This window comes from Pyrus communis, chromosome 10, assembly GCF_041283825.1.
Source record: "Pyrus communis isolate YQ-2024b chromosome 10, ASM4128382v1, whole genome shotgun sequence".
Taxonomy (NCBI): Eukaryota; Viridiplantae; Streptophyta; class Magnoliopsida; order Rosales; family Rosaceae; genus Pyrus; species Pyrus communis.
Genome location: NC_142574.1, coordinates 17,981,248 through 18,008,404, shown reverse-complemented (window position 1 = coordinate 18,008,404; position 27,157 = coordinate 17,981,248). Strand labels below are relative to the sequence as shown.

The 27,157-nt window shown below is 37.1% G+C and overlaps 2 protein-coding genes across 3 annotated transcripts; one reads left to right on the top strand and one right to left on the bottom strand.

The window, feature by feature from the left end:
* The first annotated feature begins 10,711 nt into the window (after positions 1–10,711).
* LOC137727888 (uncharacterized) lies at positions 10,712–12,771 on the top strand. The gene is made up of 6 exons (XM_068466749.2): positions 10,712–10,872; positions 11,369–11,409; positions 11,507–11,610; positions 11,705–11,859; positions 12,016–12,097; positions 12,274–12,771. Exons 2-6 carry the CDS (start codon positions 11,370–11,372, stop codon positions 12,385–12,387), a joined length of 495 nt encoding a protein of 164 aa, XP_068322850.2. The 5' UTR covers positions 10,712–10,872; position 11,369; the 3' UTR covers positions 12,388–12,771.
* A 712-nt stretch (positions 12,772–13,483) lies between these two features.
* On the bottom strand, positions 13,484–26,306 carry LOC137727889 (transportin-1-like). Of its 2 annotated transcripts, none has more exons than XM_068466750.2 (29): positions 25,887–26,306; positions 25,062–25,349; positions 24,257–24,346; positions 23,942–24,019; positions 23,773–23,853; positions 23,476–23,526; positions 23,033–23,118; positions 22,163–22,229; positions 22,004–22,060; positions 21,883–21,912; positions 21,734–21,793; positions 21,458–21,571; positions 20,638–20,751; positions 19,938–20,036; positions 18,908–19,033; positions 18,743–18,817; positions 18,557–18,628; positions 18,373–18,483; positions 17,832–17,915; positions 16,801–16,908; positions 16,360–16,461; positions 16,071–16,133; positions 15,916–15,990; positions 15,311–15,382; positions 15,105–15,229; positions 14,786–14,837; positions 14,625–14,693; positions 14,479–14,538; positions 13,484–14,270 (listed from the first exon to the last, which is right to left on the bottom strand). In XM_068466750.2, exons 1-29 carry the CDS (start codon positions 26,070–26,072, stop codon positions 14,181–14,183), a joined length of 2,685 nt encoding a protein of 894 aa, XP_068322851.2. In that variant the 5' UTR covers positions 26,073–26,306; the 3' UTR covers positions 13,484–14,180. The 2 variants fall into 2 exon arrangements, with proteins under 2 accessions (XP_068322851.2, XP_088534616.1); XM_088678490.1 differs by having other exon boundaries at positions 17,820–17,915; positions 25,887–26,289.
* Positions 26,307–27,157: the final 851 nt, after the last annotated feature.

Below are 27,157 nucleotides of genomic sequence, written 5' to 3'. Positions count from 1 at the left end.
CGCCCGCTGCCTCGCTAAAAGGAACCTAATGGATCGTACACCGTGTAAGGTAAAGATTGAAGATTCAACGGAGATGAGTAAGAATAATTAAATGGTTTAATTATTTATGGCAAGGATTAATTAATATGTTAATTAATCAAACGAATAAGTTCGTTAAAGACCTCGGGATAGTTTTGGACCTTAAGGCCCAATGGGCTTCGAACGTCAAGTCCATTGACTTAAGTTGTATGACAACTTAATGAATAATGATTCATAAAGGCCCAAATAGCCCAATAAATCCCCTTAAATTCGGCCATTTAGAGGAGGGTAGTGAACTTGGCTTAATTGCAAGTTTGCCACTCCATTGTGAGGTGGTATAAAGACATCTTTATAGCCATTTCATCCTTAGGGTTTTCTTAGGAGTAAAGATGAGAACACAAACCTCCCTTTGCTCTCAAAGAGGCCGGCCAATCTAGAGGGGAACATCTAGCAATCTTGCTTCCTCTAGGTCACTCATTTCTTCTTCAATCTTACCTTGGTGTGGAGACTTAGAGGTTCTCAATTTTGGGAACTTGGAGAAACCTTTTCATCCATCCAAATCCATGGATCTAAGATGCAAGGAATGAAGGCCCTCTCTTTGGGTGATTAGCCTTTGCTTATGTAAAGAGGAATCTACAAAGGTATTGATTTCTCAACTCACTTTGTTTTGAGTTGAGTCTTGGTTCACCTATCTACTAGGCTTTGAAGTTCATGGGTTAAGTTTTATTTTTGAGTGCATATAAACATGATTCCGCCTTTTAATTGTTAATTGCATGTTGTTGATGTTGCTCAAATGAACTTGTTTTTCACAAATTTTCCTTCATGCAAATGGGTGTATGCCAAGAAGGAAGATGTTGCTGAGAAAAGCAATGTCAGATTCAAAGCAAGATTAATTGCTAAAGGGTATGCACAAAAGGAGGGCATTGACTACAATGAAATCTTTTCTTCAGTTGTGAAGCACTCCTCAATTCGCATTATGTTAGCTCTTGTTGCACAATATGATCTTGAACTTGTGCAACTTGATGTGAAGACAGCTTTCCTACATGGTGATTTGTATGAAGAGATTTATATGTGTCAACCGGATGGATATAAAGTGAAAGGGAAAGAAAATTTGTTTTGCAAGTTGAAGAAATCACTTTATGGCTTGAAGCAATCTCCAAGACAATGGTATTTGAGGTTTGATAAATTTATGAGAGGCCAAAATTATTCTAGAAGTCAATATGATCATTGTGTGTACTTCAAGAAGTTGCAAGATGGGTCTTTCATTTATTTGTTGATATATGTTGATGATATGTTGATTGCCTCAAAGAATGTTGAAGAGATTGAGAAATTGAAGAAGCAAATGAAAAATGAGTTCGAGATGAAGGATCTTGGTGAAGCAAAGAAGATCCTTGGAATGGAGATCACTAGAGACAGAGAGAAAGGTCTGGTTTGTTTGAATCAAAGACAATACCTTGAGAAGTTGATTCGGAAGTTTGGAGTTCATGATTCAACTAAACCGGTTAGTACACCTTTGGCTCCTCATTTTAAATTGAGTTCTCTACAATGTCCTAAAGCTGATAAGGAGAAGCTGCAAATGAAAAATATACCATATGCAAATTTGGTTGGTAGTTTGATGTATGCAATGGTATGCTCTAGACCAGATATTGCTCATGCAGTTGGCATGGTGAGTCGATATATGCATAATCCTGGTAAAGAGCACTGGCAAGCAGCTAAGTGGATATTGAGGTATCTCCATGGTACTCAAGATGTTGGTTTATGCTTTGAGAGGGATGACTCTGGTATTAGTCATTTTGCTGTTGGTTATGTTGATTCAGATTATGCAGGTGATCTGGATGGAAGGAAGTCTACTACAGGCTATGTGTTTACTATGGCTAAAGGGCCAGTTTGTTGGAGGTCCATTTTGCAGTCGTCTGTTGCCTTGTCTACTACAGAGGCTGAATATATGGCAGTTGCTGAAGCTATAAAGGAGGTCATTTGGATACATGGACTGATTAGAGATTTGGGGGTTGATCAGAAGTAGGTGGAGGTATATTGTGATAGTCAGAGTGCCATTTATTTGGCTAAGTATCAGGTTCATCATGCGAGGACCAAGCACATAGATGTGCGTTATCACTTTGTTCGTGAAGTAGTTGGTGAAGGGGAGATCATTCTCCAGAAGATTCCAACTAAAGACAACCCCGCTGATATGTTGACTAAGGTTGTTGGTGTAGCCAAGTTTGTTCATTGCTTGAACTTGGCTCGCATTTTGCCTATTTAAAGAAGGCGTTGAGCAGTAGGAGTTTTGGAGCATTTGGCTCGGCATGAGTTGTTCTCTTGCTAGTGATTGGGAATGTTGTGTATCAATTGTGTTGGTTGGCTTGTCATGGCGTTTTTCAGAATTTGGCCAAGGTGGAGATTGTTGGATAGTGGCCAACTTGCATTGCTTTCGGCTACACAACAATCCAAACAACTTTGGCTATAAAATTATAAACAAAAGAATGTGGGAAACACCTTCCTTGTTTTGGGGAGGAAAAAAGGGAAAAAGTGTGTTCTCTTCAACACCCGTGAGTTGGTTAAAATAAAAAAAGGATAAGTTGTTTTTAAAAACAAAAGGTGGAAGAGCTATTTTCGGTTGTGTGGAAACAAGAGAGAAGATAGAGTTGCAGAGAGTTTTGCAGAGAGTTTTGCAGAGAGCAAGGGAGTCTTGCAGAGAGCCCAAAAAGAAGAACAAGTTGTTGCTTCAATTGGTTAGTAATCATCCACCAAAGTAGTTGTTGTTGTAATAGCTGAGAGCTATATGTATAGAGAAGAAATTATTCATTATATTTCTTTCTCTGTTTGTTTCTTTGGTGTGTGAGAACTATTGGGTGTATTGGGCTTTTGGGTTGTGAGATCACCAACACTTTGTAAACTCTCATTTGGTTGATAGTGGATTATTGGGTGAGCTCCTATTGCTCCGAGGACGTACTCCAGTTACACTGACTGTGGAGGAACCTCGTTAAAATCTTTTTGTCTTTTATATTTTGCTCTTGCATTTCATTTGATAAATTTCTGTGGGTTAGCTTGATTTGGTTCCGCGTGGTTTGGTGCTATCCTAGCACAACAGAAGACAGGTCAAATTATATTAAAGTTATTACCTAATTCTTTGTTTGTTAATTAAGTGCTATATACGGAGACTGCTCAGACTGGCCAAGGATGTATTTTCTTGTTGTGAGGATTACAAGGAAGTTGGAAACAAGGCAGGCAGGGCGGCAAACTTTGAAGGTTTGGGTAGATGAACATACAACGTAACACGTTTTATCTTTCTTTTTTTTCTTTTTTTTTCTTTTTTTTTTTTTTAAAAAATATATTTGGGAGATCTTGTCTCCGAACCTATATGTGTTTTTGTAGGTCTTATTGTAACAAGTTTGTCTGAAAATATGCGTACCCATATTTTTCCACCACAGCGTGCATTTTGTGTCATTGCTCACCACTCTGCTTCTATTTGTCTATAATTTTATAAGGATTTATATATTTGTGCTTTGCGGCTTCAAAAGAGATTAAACTTATCAACAAACTTTCAATCAAGTAATATATATATATATATATATATATATATATATATGTTTCTTTTAATAGAAGAGGTTTCAAATTCGACTCTCCTCTAGTTACTAAAAAATTCATAATTTTGACCTAATTCTGAGCATATATAGTCATGTTACACTTTGCTAAGCCTTTGAAACGTGCCTAAAATTTGCTCATACTCTTTAGGTTTTGGTTTTGAAGATCTCTCCTGAATAAATAAGTGAAGGTTACATTAGGATTGAACACATGCTTATGTTAATGTGTGTGATATCCACACATACCTTTTTACTTCTCACACATCTCTTATTAATTTCTGTCATTTGATGTTCTTCAATTATTCGATCTGATGGCCGAAAATTAAAAAAGTGTAAGGGAAGTAAAAAGAGGTGTGTGGATAGCACCCCCTATATTAATAACAATTTTTCCATTCTTGCTCGCTCTTTCTCATCGTTTAGGAAGTCCTTTTAGAGAAAATATTTTAAAATCAAACCTTAGTAGAATTGCAAGTTAATAAAAGCACTTGAAGTGTTTTCTGTAAGAAGTACATAACTGGTTATTCATAAGCGTTGTATACATAAGGAAAAAGATGAATCGAAGTCAGGACTTTCAACGAAACATTATTATTATTATTATTTGACAATTTTCATTTGAGATCACATTCAAATAAAAATTTGAGATTAATCACGGTACATGTGCATTTATATCATACATTCATCATCTACCGATCATATTTGCAACTAAAACGAGAGAATATTATATATGATAGTTGGATGATAAATATATTAAGTAAATGCATGCACAACTTGAATTTTAATAATACATAATCAACTTAATATTCACAAAAATCGCATTCCCTCTATTTTAACTAATACATATAGTTGGTTTGGGATTGTGGTGCTTTAAAAAAATAAAAAAATAAAAAGCTTATTAAAAAATTTGGAACATCAAATATGTTTGGTAAAACAAACAAAAAATTGCTTTTTAAAAAACTCTTGTCAATGACGGTAGAGAAGTATAGAAAATCGGAAGCAGGATCTACCATGCTTCTAAAACAAGTGTTTTTTTTTTTCAAAGCATAGTGATCAGTGCCCGTTTAATGAAATTTTCAAATGGCAAGTATACAACCACATATTTTACAAAATTACAATCTCAATGTGACAACCCGTTCTAAATTTTACGTTTTTATTTTATTTTAAAAGCGTGAATTTACGAAATTGCCCTAGAGGCAAGGACTTTGACTTCCGTTGACCATCGACTTGAGAGATGTTGGACTTATTCTTTTAGCATATCCTCGTAGTACTCGTTGGTACGAACGTATAGGCGAAAGCCGTTTGCAAGTCCGGATTATAATGGTATAGTTACGGACGTTCGAAATTGGTTATTCAAGGTTTAGTGTTAATTAAATTAAATCCCCACTTTGTGGGGTGAAGCCAAAATCAGAAATGAAAAAAAAAATGGAAAAGAAAGAAAAAAAAAAGGGGGGGGGGGGGGGGAGGGGGGGGAAAGCTCCCGTGGGTTCCGCCCGTACACCTCTCCGACTACCCATCTTTCAAGGCCGATTCCGGCCAACTCCGGTGGATTTTTTCGATGCCACCACCACCATACTGAAACTCTCATTCCCCTGTACAAAACCCACTCAAGAACCACCATGATTAACCATGGGATGTGGCGGTTTGAGGCCACGAAAGTTGACGAAAATCAATAGTGCTCCGGCCACCCTTTTCGATTTTCCGGCAAATCGGCAAAGCGATGGCCGATGACACCACTTGGGCTTTGTAGCCCATCATCCCAGGAGCAAAACCCAACCAACCTTGACCCCGTTGGACCACCGTAGACGACGAATCGACGTCAGGAAGTTTTAGGCACCCGCCGGTTTTGTGGGCAAAATTGATCATCTTCCGTCCACTTTTGGACTTTGTGGCAGGTATGAAAGTTGCTCCACTCACTGAGATCTTCATTTATGTGAAGTTTGAGAATTTTTGGAAATAGTTGGATTTTCCGGCCAGTTAGGGCGGCCAACTGCCACCCGCGGCGTCGTGTGCGGTGGCGCGTGGCCAGTGGACCGCCAATGCTATTTTTAGGCTATGTCGAATGTCTTGAATTCAGTTTTGTTATTTGAATGACATAGGTTGATCGTTGGAACCTGAATTCGTTACGATACGTTGCTTGATGAAAATGTGAATCGACGATCCGACTGTTGGATCATCACCAAACTTGGATACATTATAATATGTAATATTTAAAGATCATAGAAATTTATGGATCAGGAATCCGATGTACGGATCTTCCCGAATTGAATTTGTAAGTTGGTAAAATAAATGTTCATGTCCACTTGGTTTTGGGTAAATGGCGGAGATCCAACCGTTGGATCGTAATGAAATTTTAATATGTTATTCTAGAAACATATTGTGGATCGTTGGGAGTTGCAGATTGGAAATCTGATATGCGGATCTTCCAAATCGAGCTATACAGGGTTGTAGACCTTACCGTCAATCTTTGATCGACGATTGACTTTTGGTCAATGGGTCTCAAATTATTCTTGAAGGTCCTTGAGGATATGTTTTATGTAAATTATGTATTCTATCGGTAAAAACTTTGAGACGTGATTTGATAATTGGTCGCACGCGACGATAGATCGTGATGTCTCGATGTGCGTGCAAGATAATCATAGCGTGGACTCCAGGTGAGTGGGCCTTTTTCTTTCATAGGCATATAATTGATAGTTCCACAAGCACTTCTATAGTGATCTATGCTTGTTACCTACAATTAATCATTTCGAACTACGAATGGCTTGATTCCTATTTAGGGTATGTAGGCAGTCTAACAAGACGTTAAATGCAGCCATATAATAAATGAGATTAAATAATTGAGACAATAGCCTTGTTTAGTGAATTGAGCAATGTGAGGGACATTGGTGGGAATTGTGAGATTTAGCTTTATGATTTGGTGATTAAATGTTGATCATAAATCAATGCGTGAAGAATCAAGAAATTGAAGTAAGGAAAGGTAAGTATGATAATTAATGTAACTAGGGTCTAATTGGGCTTATCACTAATGATTACTCTCAAAAGTAAATAGTTTGGGAGTAGGGTGTTATTGATTGTACATGTTACGCCGTATTATATATATTTTGGGAATATCATGAAATGTTTAGGTTTAGATTGTATCATGGCATATTCATATGGACATTACCTGGACCTGACTATTGTGAATGCTTTGAAGTGCTATATGACGCCGCGGACGCCCAGGTAAGCCTCAGGTGAGTCCATGTTGATGTTAGTGATGTTAGTGAGTATGAATGTGTTGAGATATAATATAGCTCATAAACATGCACCCTGGTGTTAGTGCTCCCGCCCGTGGCCAGGGCACAGTTCTTCACGTGATGTTCACCTCCCGCACCTTACACTCACCTGGGATCCAAGGTAGGTGCACAGTCCTGTCGTACAGACCACTTTAGGTGGTTCCGACTCGTAGGTGACCCGCGATTATTCGCACAGTCTTCACGTGATCGTAGCACTTGAGCGTATTTATTTACACCCAATCTTGTCGTACAGACCACTTTAGGTGGTTCCGACTCGTGTGCAGGTATACTTATTGAGCTATTGGCTAGCCATGATTGATAAGATATGAATAAGTCGTACAGGTCACTATAGGTGACTCCGACTTATATGCTAGCCATGATTAAGTCGTACAGATCACTATAGGCGACTCCGACTTATATGCTAGCCATGATTGATGAGATATGAATAAGTCGTACAAATCACTATAGGTGACTCCGACTTATATGCTAGCCATGATTGATGAGATATGAATAAGTCGTACAGGTCACTATAGGTGACTCCGACTTATATGCTAGCCATGATTGATGAGATATGGATAAGTTGTACATGTCATATTAGATGACTCCGACTGATATATCATTTTGTATTGATTAAGTTCATTTGGCCTACTTATTATTGCATGGTGGAGTTGATGGCAAACCGTGGTTCTGGCCATTTCTGAGTATGGTTTGGATATATGTATATATGTTGTATTGTCTTATGGAAAATGATACGGGTTTTACATTTAGGGGAATTACTTTTAGAGAGGTAATAACTTTGGGAAGCTTGGTTTTATTGCTTACTTACACTCTCTGTTTGGTGCCCTCCAGGTTTTAGCTGCTGAGTTTGTATCGACAAGAATCTGTGGCGAATCTTAGTACTGATGGATATTTCTGAGGGTATGATTCTTACCCACACTCATGTACCTTACTTATGCTCTGACATCGTGCGCGAAATGGGTTCGCTCCTGCTCACAATGCACTCTGGTATTAAAAAAATTTAGGTTCAAATTATTCACATTTTTCTACACTCTATCACATTTTATGGCTTCGTCACATTCCAGGTGTCGACCAGAACAGCTCGATTCAGGGTCCAAGTGGACTTTCTGGATCGGGGTGTGTCACTCAACCCCTCCATTATTTTCTTGACAATAAGTATCTTACATTAAATACATGGAAGTGTTATTGGTACTCCAAAAATCTCATTCTACACTCCTCACAAGTGTATTTTTCTTTCCAAATATAGAAAGTTTGGAGTGTAGAATGAGATTTTTGGAATATCAATAACAATTCCCTAAATACAATATCATTTTTAGTCATTTAACATATCACAACATTTATATAAAAATTTATCAAACACTTAGACACTTTTTTAAAGCATTTTTACAAAACAAAACAAAAAAAAAAAGTTTGCCAAACATACAATAACTTTATTTTACAGCTGCTTATTCTTACAAAACAACAAAAACAATTTCTTTTTGAAAATCACAACAATACCAGACTAGCTCATAATCAAACCTAAAACAGTCCTAATTACCTAGTCTAAAGAAGGCTTTTCAATTGCACTGTACAAATGAATAGTATTTGGAGCCAAATTTCACTTTATTTATGAGGCTGCCACTGACTCTCTTTGCCGCTGATCTTCATGCCACGTGTTGACGATCATGGAAAGGCAGGGGTGTGATGGTCATTTTAGTCTGTAGGGTTTCGAACGGGTTGGGTGGGTTAGAGACCTTTATTTCCTTTCTTTGTGAGCTGCAGTGGGACTCGATGAGAGCATGCTGTCAGGAAAGAGATAAGGATTTGGTGGTGAGAGGAAGGCATGCGGCTTGCAGGCAGACAAAGTCACAGGGGGTGTACGATTCGAGGGAGAGAAAGGGGTTGGTTTCAAAAGCTCTACCTAGGATTGTTCCTGCAAGATTTCAACAGCATTTTCCCTCTTCTTCACTATTTTCCTTCATTCCCTTTTCTCTGAACCAGAAAACTAGATTCCTTTTCTCGAGTCTCTCCCAGTGTGGAACCCCCGCCACCACCAAGCGCCACAGCTGCGACAAAGGTTTGCGTGTTGAATTTCACATCGACGGCATCTCCTTATAACTTAGGAGCTTGGTTCAGATCGGGCGATTCCGGAGGCCCTGCCATCGAAGTTAGTCTGAAGCGATTCCTATCCTATTGACTTATTGCATGTCAAAATCTACTTCAAATTTGTGATTTAATATAATTGGGCTTTAGAAAAAAATTCATGATTTTGTCTAATCCAATTGAATGATTAGAAAAATTTTCATTAAATTTCTGGGTTCCTGGGGGGTTCTGAATCATGATCTTGAGAGAGCTTGGTTGCTTTAATTGCTAATGAAATTAGCTTCCAAACGTTCATAATTTGCCTTTTTTATGTTCGTTCTATATTTTCTTTGAGTTCAGATATATATATATATATATATATATATATAAAAAGAAGGCATAAAAGAACTGGACATTTTTATGATATTATGATATTCTCTGTAATATTAAAGAAGGCATAAAAAAACTGGACATTTTTATGAGATATGGGTGTCACATCCCGGTCCGAGCGAAATTACTTTCCGGGTCCGACTCCACCGTAGTATAATATTGTTCGCTTTGGGCCCCCAGCACACCCTCACGATTTTGTTTTTGGGAACTCACACGAAAGCATTCCTAGGATGGGTGACCCACTGGGAAGTTCTCGTGTGAGTTCCTAGAAACAAAACCGTGAGGTTGTGCTGGGGGCCCAAAGCGGACAATATCGTGCTACGATGGGGCCCGGAAAGTGGTCCCGCCGGGGTCGAGATGTGACAATTTGGTCTCAGAGCCTAACCCTGGCCGTGGTGTGCCGACGAGGACGTCGGGCCCCTAAAGGGGGTGGATTGTGACATCCCACATCATCCATGGGTGTGATCCTTATATGTATATTCTCATCTCTACCTAGTTCGAGACCTTTTGGGAGTTTACTAACTTCGCTTTCCATTGGAACTCCGAAGTTAAGCGAGTATGCTCTCATGTGAGTTCCCAGAAACAAAACCGTGAAGGTGTGTTGGGGGCTCAAAACGCACAATATCGTGCTACGGTGGAGTCAGGCCCGAAAAATGGTCCCGCCCAGATCAGAATGTGACACTGGGTCTCTATGGGTGAAAAGTGAAAAATTACATGTGAATTTTCGACTTCCGATTATTTATTTATTTGGGTATGATACGGGTATGCAAACATATTGTTGATCTTCGACTTTCAATTTATTTGGGTACGATTGACCGCGAAATATATTGTTATTACATGTGAATTTCAAAAGTAGGCATAAAAAACTGAATATTTGTTTTAAGTCTGGGGTCTCTCTATTTAATTGTTGTAATTAAGTTTATTTTCAGCAGTATGCTTTTCTAGCAGTGTTTGTAGCTGTGTATCAGCGCATTACTTTATGTATGTTAGAGTACATGCGCCATCTATATTCTCGTATCTACCAAAGCAACATTCCCCCAAAGTTAGTTTTTAGCAAACTTAATTTCAAATTAAATTGTACACGAAATTTCACCCACTAATGCTATTATTTATCAAAAATTTCAAACCAAACTATTCACTAATGGTTTGTTTGCAAGTGCTTTGAAATGACTAAAATGGTTTTTAGAGAAAATGTTTTTAGGTTCCAAAAGCACTTGAAGTGTTTCATGCTAAAAATACTAGTTATGTGTTTTTTTTTTTTTGAAACACTTTAATATTTTTTTTAAAATTAACTTGCAGTTTTATTAACGTTTGGTTCTAAAAATATTTTTCGTTATTTAAAAGCACTTGTTAACGAGTTCTAAATTTGATGTCCTATTTTACTCATCAACTAGTTACAACGCCGCGCATTGGCAGAAGGAGAAACAAAACGGTGGCAGTCCGATTGTCCTTCATTTTCTGATATCGTCCTTCTCTATCTATACAACTAAGGACAGTGTGCGTGTGCGCGCGCGAACCAGAGCGACCGGGTCGAGCAGGTAAGCACCACCTCTTCTCTCTCACTTCGGCAGAGCAAAACAGTGCGTTTCGGGTGCTATCTTACTAGGGTTCTCTCAGTAGGAGGCTTTCTGTGTACTTCGCGAATTTATTGTGAAATTCAAATTTTGATTGCCAGAAACCAATTTTTGATTGAAGATATGTTGACATTTTAGATTTTGTTAGGTACAGTAGCTTCCTGGTTTTCTTTACCTAAAAATTCTACATTTGAAAGAAAATTGAGTATTTGGGGATGGGGTGGCTAAGAATTTGCTATAAGATTAAATTTGAATAGATAAATAAGAATCCCAATTGAAAATTTGTTTGGGGGTTGTTTTGTTTTTAATTATTTTGGGTTGTGGGTTTTTCATGTGTTGTTGATGGTAGATTTTAGGACTCAAATTGCGTGATTGTGTGTGTAAGCAAGCACTGCTGCCATTGGTATATGGATGTGAGTTTGTGTTTTGTTTCTCATAATTTGTTTCAAATTTGACCTAGGATGGCGGCTGTTTCGCAGTCGGTGGCAAGCTTCTGTTCAGGTTACTATCCCTGGACTCTTCTTGTTTCTTTTGGGTGGTACTTGGTTGGAAATTCTACTGAATCTACATTTTCCGTTCTTTATCTGCCACATTACAGGTTTGGTTCGACGTTCCAGTCATGCTAAACTACCGTTTGGAATCAGACAGTGTAATGGGGTCAAAATCAATAACTGCAATTATGTTTCAGTAACTTCCAGAAGGGTAATTTTTTCTTCTTTTTGTTATGGCATTTATGCTCTCTGTCCAATTATCTTGTGGATGCTTGCATATTGAGGATAGAGCTTTGTTATCGCAGATTGTTAGAGGAGGAAGAGGGATTCAGTATTTGCCTGCACATCATGTAGGCACCATATGCGCTGCATCTGTGGGAGGGGACCATAGTCAATTGAGAATTGATGACAATTCACCTCAGGAGCCCTACTTTTTAAGTCTTGTCAAAGAAGCAGTGTGGTACTTCCTTCCCCTCTTAGATCATAGATTTGTCAATTGCCTTTGATAACTAGGACCACAAATTGGTGGTCTTGCATATGTACTGTTATCATATGTGATAAACAAAACATTGCAATTATCGTTAATTGATTGGGGATGTTTTTCTACTTCCTTTAGGGGGTTGAGATTGTTATTCGTTTTTCTGGTTGAGCAGCCTAGTCAGCTGAAGTACATCGAATGGCCAGGCTTCCGTAGCACGGTATGCACAAAACAAAACTACACTTGAAAGGTGTAGAATTTTGAATCCTACGTTGTGACTTTGCAATGTTTTAAAGTCAACCAGTGCATACTTATTTCTCCATCTTTCATCGAATTCAAAAGTGATAACAATTCCTGGTAGTTCAAATCTGAGGTTGTTTTATTGATTTTGTGCAGCTTAAGACTGCTACACTTACACTTGTTCTTGTGGCGCTACTCATCGTGGCACTTTCATCAACAGACTCCGCCCTCAGCTATTTGTTGGCTTTAATTCTCAGGCGAACCCCCTGATCACCAGAAGTACGACCAATTATCAATACCAGAATTATGACTGAGCTCGTCTGTTGGAGACGCTACATTGCACATTCCATGGAACATCGCCCCTTTGGTGTGTTGCTATCGAAACAACACACGAAATTATGTGAGTGCCGTTTTAGCATAATCTGCACATTATCATAGTGTACCCTGTTCATTTAGCAATTAGAAATACCTATCAAACAAGATAGACCTTCACTATTGTTTTATTTATGCTTGCGTCTAGTAAGTAGGCAATGAGGGTCAAAATGCTGGTAATTGAATCATCATAAGCTAATTTTGTTGGTGAAAACCCGAACGAGCAATTTCAACCAGCCGATGACCTATTTGGTTTAGTGGTTTATTTGTCTCTTTTTTTCTCTTCTTTTGTTTCACAATTTATGTTCTTTATTGGTTTTGAATTGGAGCTTCCCTCCAGAGTTAGCTAGGTTTTTTACGTGGGCGACAAGTATTGATAGATTTACATGTTCTCTACTTTCCAGTTATTGCATTCATCGTCTATATTTTTGGAGCTACTAGTCGCATAATGGACCATGGATTAGTCTTCCTCAAAAAGAAAAGAAAAAATGAAAATCAAAAGACTTTTATGAAGTCCTTAATGAAAAAGTGCTTTTGTAATCCACGTTCGTCTTAAATTTCTTGACTAAACATCGTCAAAAACACTTTTAATGCTTTTAGTTTAGATATGGCACTTCCAAACAGGTCCAACCTAAATTGCTCGTTCCTTGCTTCCAATGCTTTCATGAGCACTTACGCCATAGGTGCTTTCATTAGAAACAAGTTGAATTTTTATTACAAATTAAAGTGTTTTTGACCTAGATGTTTTGAAGTTGTGAAATAGATCTCTTTCATGATCCAAAAAGTGCTTTTCAAGAGATTGCTTTACTGACCCTGAAATTGTGACCATAGAAAGTGTTATAAAAGCAATTTCCACACGAGTTCTAGTATGCGCTTCGCCAAAATTTGCATAACAAAAACCATAACCTAGACTCTTGCCGTCGATGCATTTTACCTTGCAACTCAAACGAGGCATCTCCATCCAAAAACCTTGCTGCTATTACAACACGTAAAATTTAGATGAAACAAATAACACACTCAAATCAATTCGCAATGCAAACCGTTACAGAACATTTTAGCGTTCGGCCGTTTCAAATATCACAGCCGCTTAACACAGCAAGAATAAACTGCGTTCCATCCTCAAATATAAAGTTTACAGCTTTCTGAACAAAATACGAAACAATGGAAAACTTTAATGCAAAATTCTAATAGCTAAATGGTACCCCCTCCTCACCCTCCCCCCCCCCCCCCCCCCCCCCCCCCCCCCCCGGGGGGGGCAGTACCAAATCTGCGGGAATCACCGACACAAACCCTAACCTCCAGAATTGTGCAAAACTCTAAATCTAACACGTAAAATCTATTGATCCAAGATGGGAACAAGATACTTCTTGCCTCTCTTTAAATACAAGACAACAAGAACAAACACACCTTCAGCACTGTACACCATATCGTCCGAAGCCTATGCAGATTCATTTGTCCAGCCATGCGCTGTACAGACCAATTCCAGGCTAACTTCAAGCTTTCATTTGAGTCAACAACAAAACTTTCCCAAAAATTATGGGACTGAAAATTTGGACCTGGCTTGTAAAAATCCTGACCACAATGCAATGGTGATCCACAAAATCAACAGTTTGGACGCAATACAGAACTCTTGTGAGATCTGATAAGAGGAGAGAGCCAGGCGGTACAATACATCAGCTATGCGTACAGTACTACACTTGGTATATTTTTGAAAGCTTTTCCCTCACTGCTGGCTCCAAGGCAGACATACACTGGTCCCATGCTCCGCCATTCACAAGCATCTGATGGATTATATATTTGAAACAAATAATCAAAATGTGTTGGGCTTATTCTGCATCATCTATCTCAAAATGAAAATTTTCACTCCCACTATGAAACTAAAATATTTTCAGCAAGGTTTCATATTGTTTGTGTTTATAAAATTTCCACAAAAAATAAAAAATAAGTAAATAACAATTCAATTCCATAATCTCAAAAAGCAACACTAACCTGCTTATAACCATGCAACACCTGGTGAACTTCATTATGAAGCTCTTCGCTCTTTATTTCCTATACAACATAACAAATCACAACTTTGAGCTTGTACAAAAACACAAACACTCGTACATCTAAGATGAGAATAGTAAGATTCTTACATGCCAACTTGCAATAGCATTGCAAAGATAAATGAGTGAATTCAATGCTCCGGATGGATTGGTTCTAACCTGGAAAATTAATGAAATCCAAGCGAAAGTGTAAATAGAAATTCATGTGGCACATACATGGAAAAGAAAAATCGAGAAAAGCAGATGCATACCAAAGCACAAAGACCTCGGAAGGCATCCTCCTTTTCTATATCATCACGTATCCTGTTACAAACACTTTTGCATGTCAGAAGCAGACCATTGTTATGACATAATACTTGAGTCACTGCCACATTTTCAAAGAAAAGTGGACAATATAGTTTCTCAAGCATTCATCTTGTCTCTTAACTTCAATATGAGAAAGTATATTGTCCATTGCCCAATTGTCAAATTGGACAATACACATTACTTATAATACTATATTACTACAACTGGTGCTGCGCTACTTGAGTGCTGTGATTAATATGCCAGATGTAGATATATAGAACTTACATTGACAAAGCAATGCACCATCGTTGCATGAAATGCTCCATATGGGGAGCCACAAGCTCTGGACAGACCCACGCAATCCTCCCAAGGGTGATAGCACTGTTTTCAATTAGTGACTTGTTCAGCTCCTGCTCAGCATCAAGAGATTCAATTATAAGATGGCACATCCTCCATGGTACATATTGCAATTATAATGGAAAAGAAATCACCTCTGCGTGTTGAAGGATTTGAACTAAGCAAGAAATAACTGTCATAACAATTGGAGAAATTTCTTGACGAACCTGAAATTCAAAGAAACATAAGAAACCAACCCGACTATACAAACAGACAAATGCATGTGTATGTGTGTATGTTGATAACAAAAGTTTGCTAAGAACTTCAAACCATGTGTTTGTGCATGGAATCAGCTTGCTTATATTTAGAAAAGAATACAGAATTTAATAAAATCCCCACCGTCTATCATTACACCTAGAAAAATAAACTACCAGCGTGTGTTAAACATACGTAGAGCTCTCTCTGCTTGTCTAAAGTAGATATATACACAAAGCTGAAAAAGTTCTGTGCCAGTTTACCAAAGCATGGGAATATGATGGCAGACGCCATGACCTCCCATAGATGAGATAACATTATGCACTTATAATGATCATCTAAAAAGAGTGCAATCAACCACAAATTTTCAAGTCATTAAATTGCAAAAAATCTCAGCTGAAGCTTTACAATCTAAATCTAATATCTACCCAACATCATGGCATGACCGTACAACCAGATTTTAATGTGGTATTGGGAATACTCCAGTATGAATGGAAATGTTTACCTTAACTGCTAACTCTCCAATGGCCCAACATGCATTGTTTGCAACTGAAACAGTTTCTTGCAGCTTAGGAGTATTCTGTACCACAATATATCAATTAATCATGAGTCATGACTACCATGAGCAATAGTAACAATCATCGGATAATTTTTACATACCAGTTGCTTGGCTGCGATATCAAGAAATTCTGGCAAACGAGGTTGCAAATGAACTGGGCATACCTACTCAAATCATAGACAGCATGGTTAGGCATTAAAAAATACATTCACAGATAAATTAACAGCTATTCGTATCTTCCACTACAGTAGCCTTGCAGCCTTACATTATTTAGTAGTTTCCTCCTTGGGGAAGTTACTAGACCTAAGTTCTCAAATTATGCACACCGATGCAGCAGAAACCCAACCTGAAGAAATTAAAAATCATTGGGTAGATATATTCTCAACTTACTCTTGCAAGATCCCCAAGGAGTGCAAATCCACTCTGTCGGACATCCGAAGCCTCATCCGTGCAACATTGCAAAAGCAGGTCCCTCAAATTGCTTTGTGAAACCTGGAGCAGAGCAAATGAGAAAACATGAAAATCCATTTCTATGTGAAAGCTATATTGTAATTGAACAATGGAACAGGCCAAAACATTAAAAGGGGAAGCAATATGGACTATTGAATAAGAGTGGATCCATGTAATTTTCAAAGGAGATGCTGCACTAGTTTTGAAACACTATAGAGAGGTCGATGCACAAACCCTGGGAATACATTCGGCAAATTCCTTTCTAGGAACCGAATATATAAAATTCTGAAAAGAAAGAATTCAGGCAGAGAACCTTAATAATGAAAAATACCATTATCCCATATTTATTCTTGATAAAGAAACTTGGAGAAAGAAGAATACCAAACTCTCTATCCCACTGCCAAGACCTTCCGCAAGTCCAGAAAGCAGATCAAGAGAGCAAACAATAAATTCTTTATCATACAGGACCCCGGAGGGTACAGGATTGACCTGCAAAAGAAGTCCAAAACATTTTCTCATGTGAACTTGCAAGCTGAACCACCAAAGTACATATTTTTCATGAATCAAGCATTTCGTGTAGAAATATATTAAAGGCACCTGAGGGACTACATACAAACTTTAAAAAATAGTGAGACATTTACAAGGATCAAAGACATCTATCTAAGGACCTTTAGTGTAGCAAGTGTTTTGAGTTAGCATAACCTGATACTTACTAGGGTTTGATAAAGGTTTTGCTTCGAACCTTTCTCATTTTTAAAAGTTTATGTTTCCTACCACCACCTAAAGGAAAAGAAAATAAAAAACCACTTATAATAGAGATACCAAAGGTGGCGCATACAGAATGTAGTGAGACTTGGGAACATGTGGGGCTTCCACAGTTTCCAGACAGACATATTGAGGTAATCGTGTATAAATTGATTTCTCTGAATGCTCAAATAAAGTTATGAATCACAGGATAAATATTATGCCTTTTGATGTCACATATGCATGACGAGCTGTTTAGGAATGTTGATTTCTCCAATTTCAAGAGATACAAATTAAGCTATGACTTGAAAGCAAGAACGCTATTACTCCCCCCTTTGAAAACATTAAGAGGCAGTCAAGATATAATTTTTAATAGAACATCGTATTATGGTGTGTATATGTAACCCTACAATATATGAGACATTCCACATAGCCATCTTTTTCAAACTAGGAAAGGAACACATTAAGATGGATGACACTACTTAGATGGCCTAGAAGTCACTTGTAGAAAGCACATGGTAGAACTAAACAGATATATTGTCAGCCTAGTAAAAGAAACAGAAGTTATCTACATAAGAAAACAGCCAGATATTTAATTAGTGAAAGGCTCATTCTTATCATGTAATTCACGTACAATCAAAAGATCAGAAATGAACCTTTGCCTGAACCTTTGCAAGTTGTTGGGACTGGATGATGCTTATGCATCTCTGAAATACAGGTTCAGCAAACTGAGAGAACCCGGCACCCAATGCCTGTAAATAAGTAAACAAATCAAGCTTTGTACCCGCTAGATATAACACTTAATATTATTTTTCAAATCAATGTTACTTCAGGCTGTTAGCTCATAGAGTACTCATTATTAAAATGAGAAAAATTAATATCTATTGGACATAATGTCACATGTACAAAAGACAATAACAAGAGTAACAATAAAATGCACTTCAGTTACTTCCCAGGCAGATAATGTTCTTAAAAAGTTATTATTCATGGCAATGACATTTTAAACAAGTCGTCCCTAATCATATTCTCTATCCAAACTTCGTGATTCCATCTACTAATCAGTAACCACTAATAAAGAGTAATACAAATTACTTTTCTTTCATTGTGCCTTACATATATACACATGTAGTGGTTTAAATTACACCTAAAGAAAGAACGGAATAAAAAAAGCAAACAATCAAAAGACAACTGAGAAACAACGATACGTACCTGTGATATAGAAGTAAAGCACTCTAGCAATGGAAACAGATCCTTATCTGAATTTGAAAGTTGTTGCCACTTTGCAATTAATGGTGGCATCAGAATTTCAAGATAAGTGGGCTGCAAAGCAATACTGGTCAATTGGCACAATCATTCGCATTTGATAAACTTAATAACTCATCATTCAAAATACCTGATTCAACTCTCCACCAACAGCATCTGCTAGAGTTCCAATAGCATCGTATACAATTCTGAGGTTCCTCCTCTGAATGACAGTACGGAAATGTTATATATAATCAACTAAAGAATGGGAAAAATCAGTGTTTAATCTCTAAACGTCCAAATTGTAGAAACTCTATGGTACAGGTCAGGAAGAAACCTGATATTTCCCAAAAGCACACATAAGGTGTTGCAAAATCATTTCCAAACGCGGTGCCAACTCTTCTGCTGCCTCCTGCAGGTTATAAATAATCATTACTTAAAACCGGATAAGTAATAGCTAAACAACATTATTGGAAGAACTGGACTACATTTATATAAGAACCTCTTCTAGAGTTGCAAAAGCAGAGCATGCGGCCTCTTGCACCCGCTTGTTATTATCTAGTATTCTTCTTAATAGACCCACAAGAACTTTGTCAAATTGCTCATAACCTTTTTGATGTCCAGCACTCTGAGACAGGAAAAAATGGGTAAATGCCAAATTGCAAGTACAATATCTATAATTAAGCAAAAACTATATGATTCATAAATATCAATGTTTCAAAAGGCAAAGGCAAAGCCAAGGCGTTTCATGGATACCCTCGCCTAGGCGAAAGCCTCAAGGCGATAGTTTCACGGTACCTAAAATTATTTTAATACACTATATATATAAAATAGCCAAATATTAGTTTAATATGATTTTATGATGTGAATTCAAGAAGAAGTAGTAAAGGTCAAATATTTGATTGCTTGATGGTTTTACAAAGTCTTTATATATATATATATATATATATATATAATATAATTCTTTGTAAAACCATCAAGCAATCATGCCAAGCACTCAAATATTTGACCTTTATTATTACTTCTTGAATTCACAACATAAAATCATAGTAAACTAATAGAAACTAAGTTAGAAACATAAAATTAGCATGAATTTTATAATAAAAATAAAAAAAAATAAAAAAAAAATAAAAAACCTGCCCAAAACGGCATTGTTTTGCGTTTGGGCTGTTTTAAAAAAAAAGAAATTTTGATGCCCAGGTCACCTAGGCGCCTAAGGCGATAGCCTAGGCATTTGGGCTAGTCTATAGCCCATTCCCTCTGGGCAAAGTCGTTTTCTTCATAGCTCCGCCCCATAACCGCCTAGGTTAGTCTTAAAACTAGTTTTTTAAAAAAACTGATATATATTCAGATAAAGAGAGAATTTTTAACATAAAAAATTCAAGTACGAATTAGTGGAATAAATTTCAATGCATGAAAATCTGCAAAGGAAAACATGTGCTCTCCAGATTTCCTTTTTCAAATTACTAGAAATAGCAAAACTGAGTGATATACCAGAACAAGAAAGTTAAAGCATAGGTATATTTACATACCTGAACAATGAACTTGCTGAAACGAGAAAGTGTCCAACAAGAAATACTCCTTATAAGTGGAAACTTATCGTCTAAAAGGGGGATTAAAAATGCAACAATCTGCAATGGAAATCAATTTGTACTTGAGCAGTTCAGTAATCAAGAACGTGTACACAGAGCAATATAATAGAACATACAGCTTTAGTTTCTTCTTATTTGGGTAAACGTACAGCTTGCATATTTGTGGAAATGTTTTCTCATACTAGACAATTTTCAAATTGTCAACCTGAACAATTGATAGGGGAGATTATTATTTAAAAATGTAGTCCAAATTCAGTGCGGCACCTAGAATGAAATATAGTAGGCATATCTAGAAAGAGAACATTGATCCACATCTACATATATAAAAAATAAAGATGACAACTCTTTTGAAATTTTAAAATGCTTTAAGCATGGAAAACAGATAAGCAGGTGTGACTTGAAACTAATCTTCTCCAGGAAAAGTGGTAAAAGGAAGCCAATGGACAGCAAGCACACAAATGAAGAAAATCTCAAAAGCAATGACAAAAGAATAGGACAATCCGCTTCAAATCTTTAAATAAAACTTTTGTTTTTATTGGGTGTATTTATAAGTGAAATTCTCGTGTTGATTGAAGCTTATAGTAATAAACATTTAATTCTCTTCTAAATAAGGAAAAAAAATCAGGCCAGATGATATTACCTCATTCAAATGAGGATAAAGACCACTGATGCAACCTTCAGCTATGGCGCCAAGAGCCAAAACAGCAGCTTCCCTTCCTTTCCAGGTTTCATCATCACTGGTGGCCAACTTGGCCTGCAAATGTTTGAGATGTTACAACATGTATTTAAACAGTAGTATTCATTAGAAAAGTGAGAACAATTTTAGCTACCCCTTATTCAAAACCTTACAAGGCAATTAATCTTACTATTATATTGACCTTTATCCAATCGTAAGATTCTACTAACTAACTAAATCTACTTCCTTCATTTCCATTTGATGAAAAGCAGGTCCAGATAGCCCTATTCTATACATGTCTATTTTCCAATATTATAAGGCAAGGCCAACCCATACAGCAATAGAGAAGCTGTACAACTACAATTCATTCTTGTTGCAAGTTGGCAATCTATTTGAATATCTTCTTCAACTTACTTAATCATCACCTGCCCAAATACAATACAAGTCCTGCCAGTGCATTTCACATAACAGAAACTTGAAGCATAATTTTCAAATTACTTCACAAAGAGATTACGGAGAAAAATAAACATGAACATGCATGTATGAGCTAAGAAAACCAAAAGATTACTGGAACCTGCATTTTTCAGAGGGAAACTGAGTAACTTTCCAATTTAAAGATCTGTGTAATCCTCTAATGAAGAGAACCATCCAAGTTATTTTCTAAATCATCCAAATCTTTAAGAAAAAAATGGGAGGTTGAAAAAATAAAATTATTTTTATAGGAAAAAAAGAATAAAATCTTCACAAGTAATTATTTTACTTTAACGCCAAACAAATCACTAACCTGAACAAAGGGCATCAGCGTTGGGAGAATCTCATCGCCAAACACATTTGACAGGATATCGAGAGCTGCTGCACTGCATTTGCGTAAATTCCATATACCAACAATATTATCATCCTGTCATTATCCAAAATCATGTCATTTAAAAGATTTTCTACATGCTGCCCTCATACTTAAACCCAACATCAAGTAGAAAATTTTGAGTAATATTTAATGGAGTCCAAGTAATCTAACAAACAATTTTAATAAGAAACAGCAAATACTGGTGTGTAAAATTACATCATCTTCCCCGTTCTCAGATCCATGAAGGCGTGACGAATGAAACCGAGGTTTGATATCCTGCAGTGCAAATATCAGCTCCATAAATCAAGGGTGCAACTTAAGATACCAAAAAAATCATAAAACAATCAAAATACGTCTGTATGAACCTGATCACGGTCTGGGACAGATCCATCTTCCTGCAACAATGAAGTATTGCCAAATAAATATCAAACTATAACAAATGCCAATCCAAAATCACCCAAAAACGTAAATTAACCCAGAAATAACCTCAGCATCAGCAAGGGACTCATCATCATCAGAATAAACCATGTTTGATAACAAAATCTGCAGAAGTTGTACCAGGTGTGTTAAAAAATCATTCCAAAGACTCCATAGTAAGTATGGTTTATCAAAATTTGATAAAGTTCAACAAACTATTAGCTCTACCGGAATTAGGCGTGGCAAAAACTCTCTTAAGTTCTCAGACGGTAACTGAGCTTCACAATATGCAGACCTGTGTCAAACCACTGAATGTCAAATGAAAATAATATACAATAACATAGGTTGAGTACATGCCAACCACAAGAAGAGATCTTTCAAGTAATAATAACAATATACAAGCAAGAAAAGTATCTCCAGGATTCATGAAAAACGAGAAACAGATAAAGCTATGGAATCCAAAAAACGCCATTTTACATATAAGGTAGTCATATCATGCTCTTCCATCATCACTCATCATCACTCATGGAATTTCATCTCCGATCTGAAATGTGGTATTTTTACAAATATCAAACATCACTCTTGTTCCTTGTCAAAAAACTACCTCCTTAGCTCACCAACCACAATAGCCCACCACATTCGATTCTCCACCACCCATACTATTTCTCACCACTACCTCAGCCTAGTATTGATATTAACAATTAGCAAGTTATGCGGAAGAAGCTTAGATAGAGGGAGTATAGAGGCAAATAACTTGGTGTGAATAGATACTAATTACTAAGTTGATGCTTGAAACCTAGTGTATATTGGTATGGTAAGGACATCAATGTCATGCAAATGATCGAAATGTTGTCAATTCTAAAAGTAACTCTTATTTCTTGGGAGCAGAATTATTAGAGACAGCAAAAGGCTGACACATACATTAAGACTAAATAGAAAGCAGAATTATAAGAGAAGTGAAAAGGCTATGAAACGTACATCAAGACTAAACAAAACCTAATGAACTGACCCTCGTAACCAAACCAACTTTTTCACTCAATTTATGAAAACCAATGAATCATAAGCTAATGCTGAAAATATTCAATTAAGAGAGAGTACCAAAATTCACAGGCTTCAAGAGCGACTTCTTCCTCAGTGTCGTTGTTGACTTGCAGCATGTATTCAATTACATTCCTCAAATGTGGCTGCAGTACCAGGTAAGAGTCACTTCAAAATATGATAAGGACAATGGATGACAATAAGAAAACCATGATCAGAGAAATATGAGAAAAAAGATCAAAAGTAAGGTTATATATGTGTGTATGTGTTGTGATGTGTTTGTGTGCATATTTACACACACATATATATGCACACACACATGCATATACATATACACCAACCCAAAATATTACAGATAGAAGTATAAAGTAAGATGCCTGATAGAATGCATACCGGATTAATACAATTTTGTTCCATATTATACACAACATATGCATGTAGCACAGACATAATGGAAATAACACAAACTAGGGCAAGACTATAATGACAGAGCAATATGTCACCTCCAAGAATGCCGGACGGACTTCAATTAGCTGCACAAATGCTGCACTAACCTGTTGAACAGAGAAAACGAAAGCAGATGAGAACAAAGACAACTTATGAAAGCAACATTGTAAAGCCATTATAGTAGCGTTATTTGATTGTAAGACTGAATAGCAAGCAAATTAAATCGTAAATGGAAGTTAACTTTGAAGGAAAATTTTTTGATCTGAAATGTGGAACTGCTAATTCAACTTCCATGCGGTACCTTTAGCTTCAGAATTAACCCAAATAAGATAAATCGATGCTTATGCACTCACCAATTTCCTCACTTCTGAAGACGGGTCATTAGCAAGGATAAACAAACCTTGAAGATACTGATCCATGGATGCATGCAAAGCCTGAAATCAAATAGAACACATAGCTTCTACCACCCCCAATCATCAGAAAAAGGTTGAAAAGGTACCAAGAGATTTGAGATATACTTACAGCTGGCAACAACATAATGTATTGATTTACAGAACCCAAGGAAAGCTTTCTAAGCGATGCATGTGGTGATTGGAAAAACTGTGTAAAGGGAAGGCAGGTTGAGCCAACCAGACCAAAAGAATAAAAAAAGATTATCAGTAAAAGTTCATATATAATATAAGTTCAGAGAGAAAGTGGGAGGGGAGGCAGAAAGTATTAACTTTAAAGTCCTTTGCGACCAAACCTTTCAGTGGTATGCGGTCAAATGCTAGAAAATTCATTTATAAGGAATAAAAACCACAAAGTTCTAACACAATACAGCAATCTTAATTTTACCTTAAGTAATCTCGGAAGGAATACGTTGATGGGACGTTCAGGCAATCCAGGTACATCTGAATCAAGCACTTGAGGCATATCCTCACATATCTGTAATACATCACAACATCGATGTCATAAAAATAAATAGGTTCTGATTGTGCCATCACTATTAAGAGCTGCAGTTAGGAGCTACTATAGTTGTTACAATATCCGTTCTTGTTAGATGCTATCAGAAGGTGATACCAAAATAACATAAATGGTCTCCATAAATAACTTCATTGAATTTAATCTGATAAGGGGTGAAGATAAAAAACAGAGGGTTTGATGCACACAAAAGCTAGAGCACAGAGTCTTTTCAAAACCACTGACAATAAGAAAGGATACTCTCTCATACCAGAAACAATTAGCCCTTTGTAGACTTAGAGCAGGGTCCTATTGAAACCTATTCTCCCAGCATGAGATGATTCAAGATAATAGAACCTCTTTATAGGGAAAAGATAATAGCATTACAGCACTTAAATTACTGCATGACTTTGTTTAAGTTAATAGCACTTCTTGCAAGAAAGGCCAATTGACAAACAAAAAGCTGCACCTGGCAGAATCTTTTTTTCCTCAAACAGAAAGCTACAAATGTATCAAGATATGCATACAAGCAACTAGCAGGAAAACATCTGCTTACCTTCACCCAAAATTCTTGATCAACATGAACCCATAGGTAGAGTTGATCACAGCAGAACAACGAGAAAAAAACACTAATGTATCTCCACAATAAAGGAACTTTGGGGAAATATGCATGGGAAATGAATGTAATCATCGCGTTTACCTTGGATAATGTGTCCATAGCACCTTCCATGTGATTTAGGTCATTACTGTCTAAACAACTTACAAGAGCTTGCAATAGTTCAGGCCACCCCAAAATTCCCCCTAGCTGAACAACAACGCTTATTATGGTCCCAACTGTAGACCTGATGTGTCGGTCTGCTACTCCTAAGCAAGGCAATAATTCCAATTTTATATATTGCTGGTATGCAGGAGCCATGGAAGTATAAGCATTTTTAAGATTATTCTTCAAAAGCAATCCCGCCGCCTGTCTAACCTCCACTGATTTACCCTGTCCATAATTTACCCAAATTTAAAGTTCCGTCAGCACATAGAAACTGAAAACTGTCTTGCTATGTTAACCAACAACCATAAACATGAAATCACATTTTCTTCACAACACATGTTACCACGCAACAGGATTGTAAACTATCTGACTATTTGATCACAGCAAACAGTTTCTACATAAACAAGGATTTGTGGACAAACATCTGAAGTTTCCAAGACTTTTCTGGTCTTGCCAGCTTAAAACTACTGTCGAAACCAAGAGAACAGAAACCAAATGCAATCAGAACAATCCGAATTGCGAAGCAAACATTCTAACCCCTAATGTTCAGCACCCATAACTTCCATCAGACCAAAACCCGCAATTCCCCGATAATCTCGAAAAACGACTATCGATTTCTAAGTATGCAATCCAATCAGACACAATATCCATCCAAATCAAATCAAACCAAATTAAAATTGAAAACACACTAACACAAACCCTACTGATTCAAATTGGAAATGAATACATAATTGCGGGGAAGTGGAGGGAGGGGGAGCATACCTCCGCACGTGTGAGAATGAACGCAAGGTAGTTATTGAAATCGGGGAACTGAGAGTAGTGTTGGAGCTGCTGCCAAATCTGAGACTTGTCAGCGGAGGAAGCCGAATGCGAAATCTGCTGCTCCAGCAGCCCGCAGATCGCCGCGAATCCTTCTTCCTTGGGATGCCACGGGGCGGTCGCCGCCATTGAAATAGAGAGAGAAGGCTTTGGTTTTCTGCAACCTGGAAACTGGAAGCGCACGCAGGCTCTGGGGGTTTTGAGCAGAGAGAAGAAGAAAATGGGATTTTAGGACAGCTTGGAGGGGTTTTGGTGGGCGGAGGCGAGGCAAAGGACGATGATCACTGTTCAAGTAATAATACATTAAATTATCATATAATTATTTAATCATTTTCTTTTGAGTTCCTTGTTTCTCCCTTTCTTATGAAGAAATGTTCTTTTCTACGTCGTTTTTAACTTTTCACTTGCACACATTTTATTGTTTTTGTTTAATTTGTTTAATTTAATGGTTATAAATAAAAATAAGTATGTAAAAAGCTAAAAATAGTGGGCAAAAATTATATTTTTATTACTCATCTTGTTTCGAGAAAATTCAAATTGAATAGCAAGCCGTGATTGCTCACATCTCAATGCATTTTTTCACTTGTGAATTATTCTTGAAGAAAATATACCATCTTATTCTTGAGTCTTCACAAGTGGCTTGTAAGTAACTCATTAATTTAAGACCATCACTCATGCACTCGGGGTCTCGTGTTTGAATCTCCCTCCCATAATTTATCAAAATTTAGTGTAAATTATTTCTTCCTTCGTAAAAAAAAATTATCGTGAGTCGTCAAACATCTTCGCTCGAAAAGCTGGTAAGTGATTCGCTTCCATGACAACGTGTTTGAAAGAAATCTCTTGAAAAGAGTTATATGCTAGCTTGCTTGAGAAACACAATGTCAAATGCTCACTTTTAAGAGCAAAACATTCTGTCACAATAGTAGTACCAAATCCAGTCCACTTAGGCCTAGTAGTAATACTACTTGTGCTCTTCCTGTAAAATTGCAATTCGCGACAATAGCACAATCAATGATTCCGTAGTTAAAAGATGCATAAAAAAACGAGTAAAGAGCTCGTAATTCAACTGATTAAGAGCATTGACCCTTACAGCAGAGTTTTTGAGTTCTATTTGTCCTCCCACATATCACTATCGTTTTGATGAACATAATAAGAAAATAGAAAGGTCCAAATCTTTTTCCTTGAGAAGGGTCGGAATTTCAGAATCACGCTTT

Bases quoted from the DNA above. Each gene is read 5' to 3' on its own strand.
- LOC137727888 (XM_068466749.2), top strand. From the start codon at position 11,370: ATGGCGGCTGTTTCGCAGTCGGTGGCAAGCTTCTGTTCAG. The intron at 11,410-11,506 runs GTTACTATCCCT...GCCACATTACAG, and splicing joins GGTGGCAAGCTTCTGTTCAG to GTTTGGTTCGACGTTCCAGT. The intron at 11,611-11,704 runs GTAATTTTTTCT...TTGTTATCGCAG, and splicing joins TTTCAGTAACTTCCAGAAGG to ATTGTTAGAGGAGGAAGAGG.
- LOC137727889 (XM_088678490.1), bottom strand. From the start codon at position 26,072: ATGGCGGCGACCGCCCCGTGGCATCCCAAGGAAGAAGGATTCGCGGCG. The intron at 15,230-15,310 runs GTGATTTCTTTT...GATGCTGAGCAG, and splicing joins AAATCCTTCAACACGCAGAG to GAGCTGAACAAGTCACTAAT. The intron at 14,539-14,624 runs GTAAGAATCTTA...TATGTTGTATAG, and splicing joins ATGCTATTGCAAGTTGGCAT to GAAATAAAGAGCGAAGAGCT.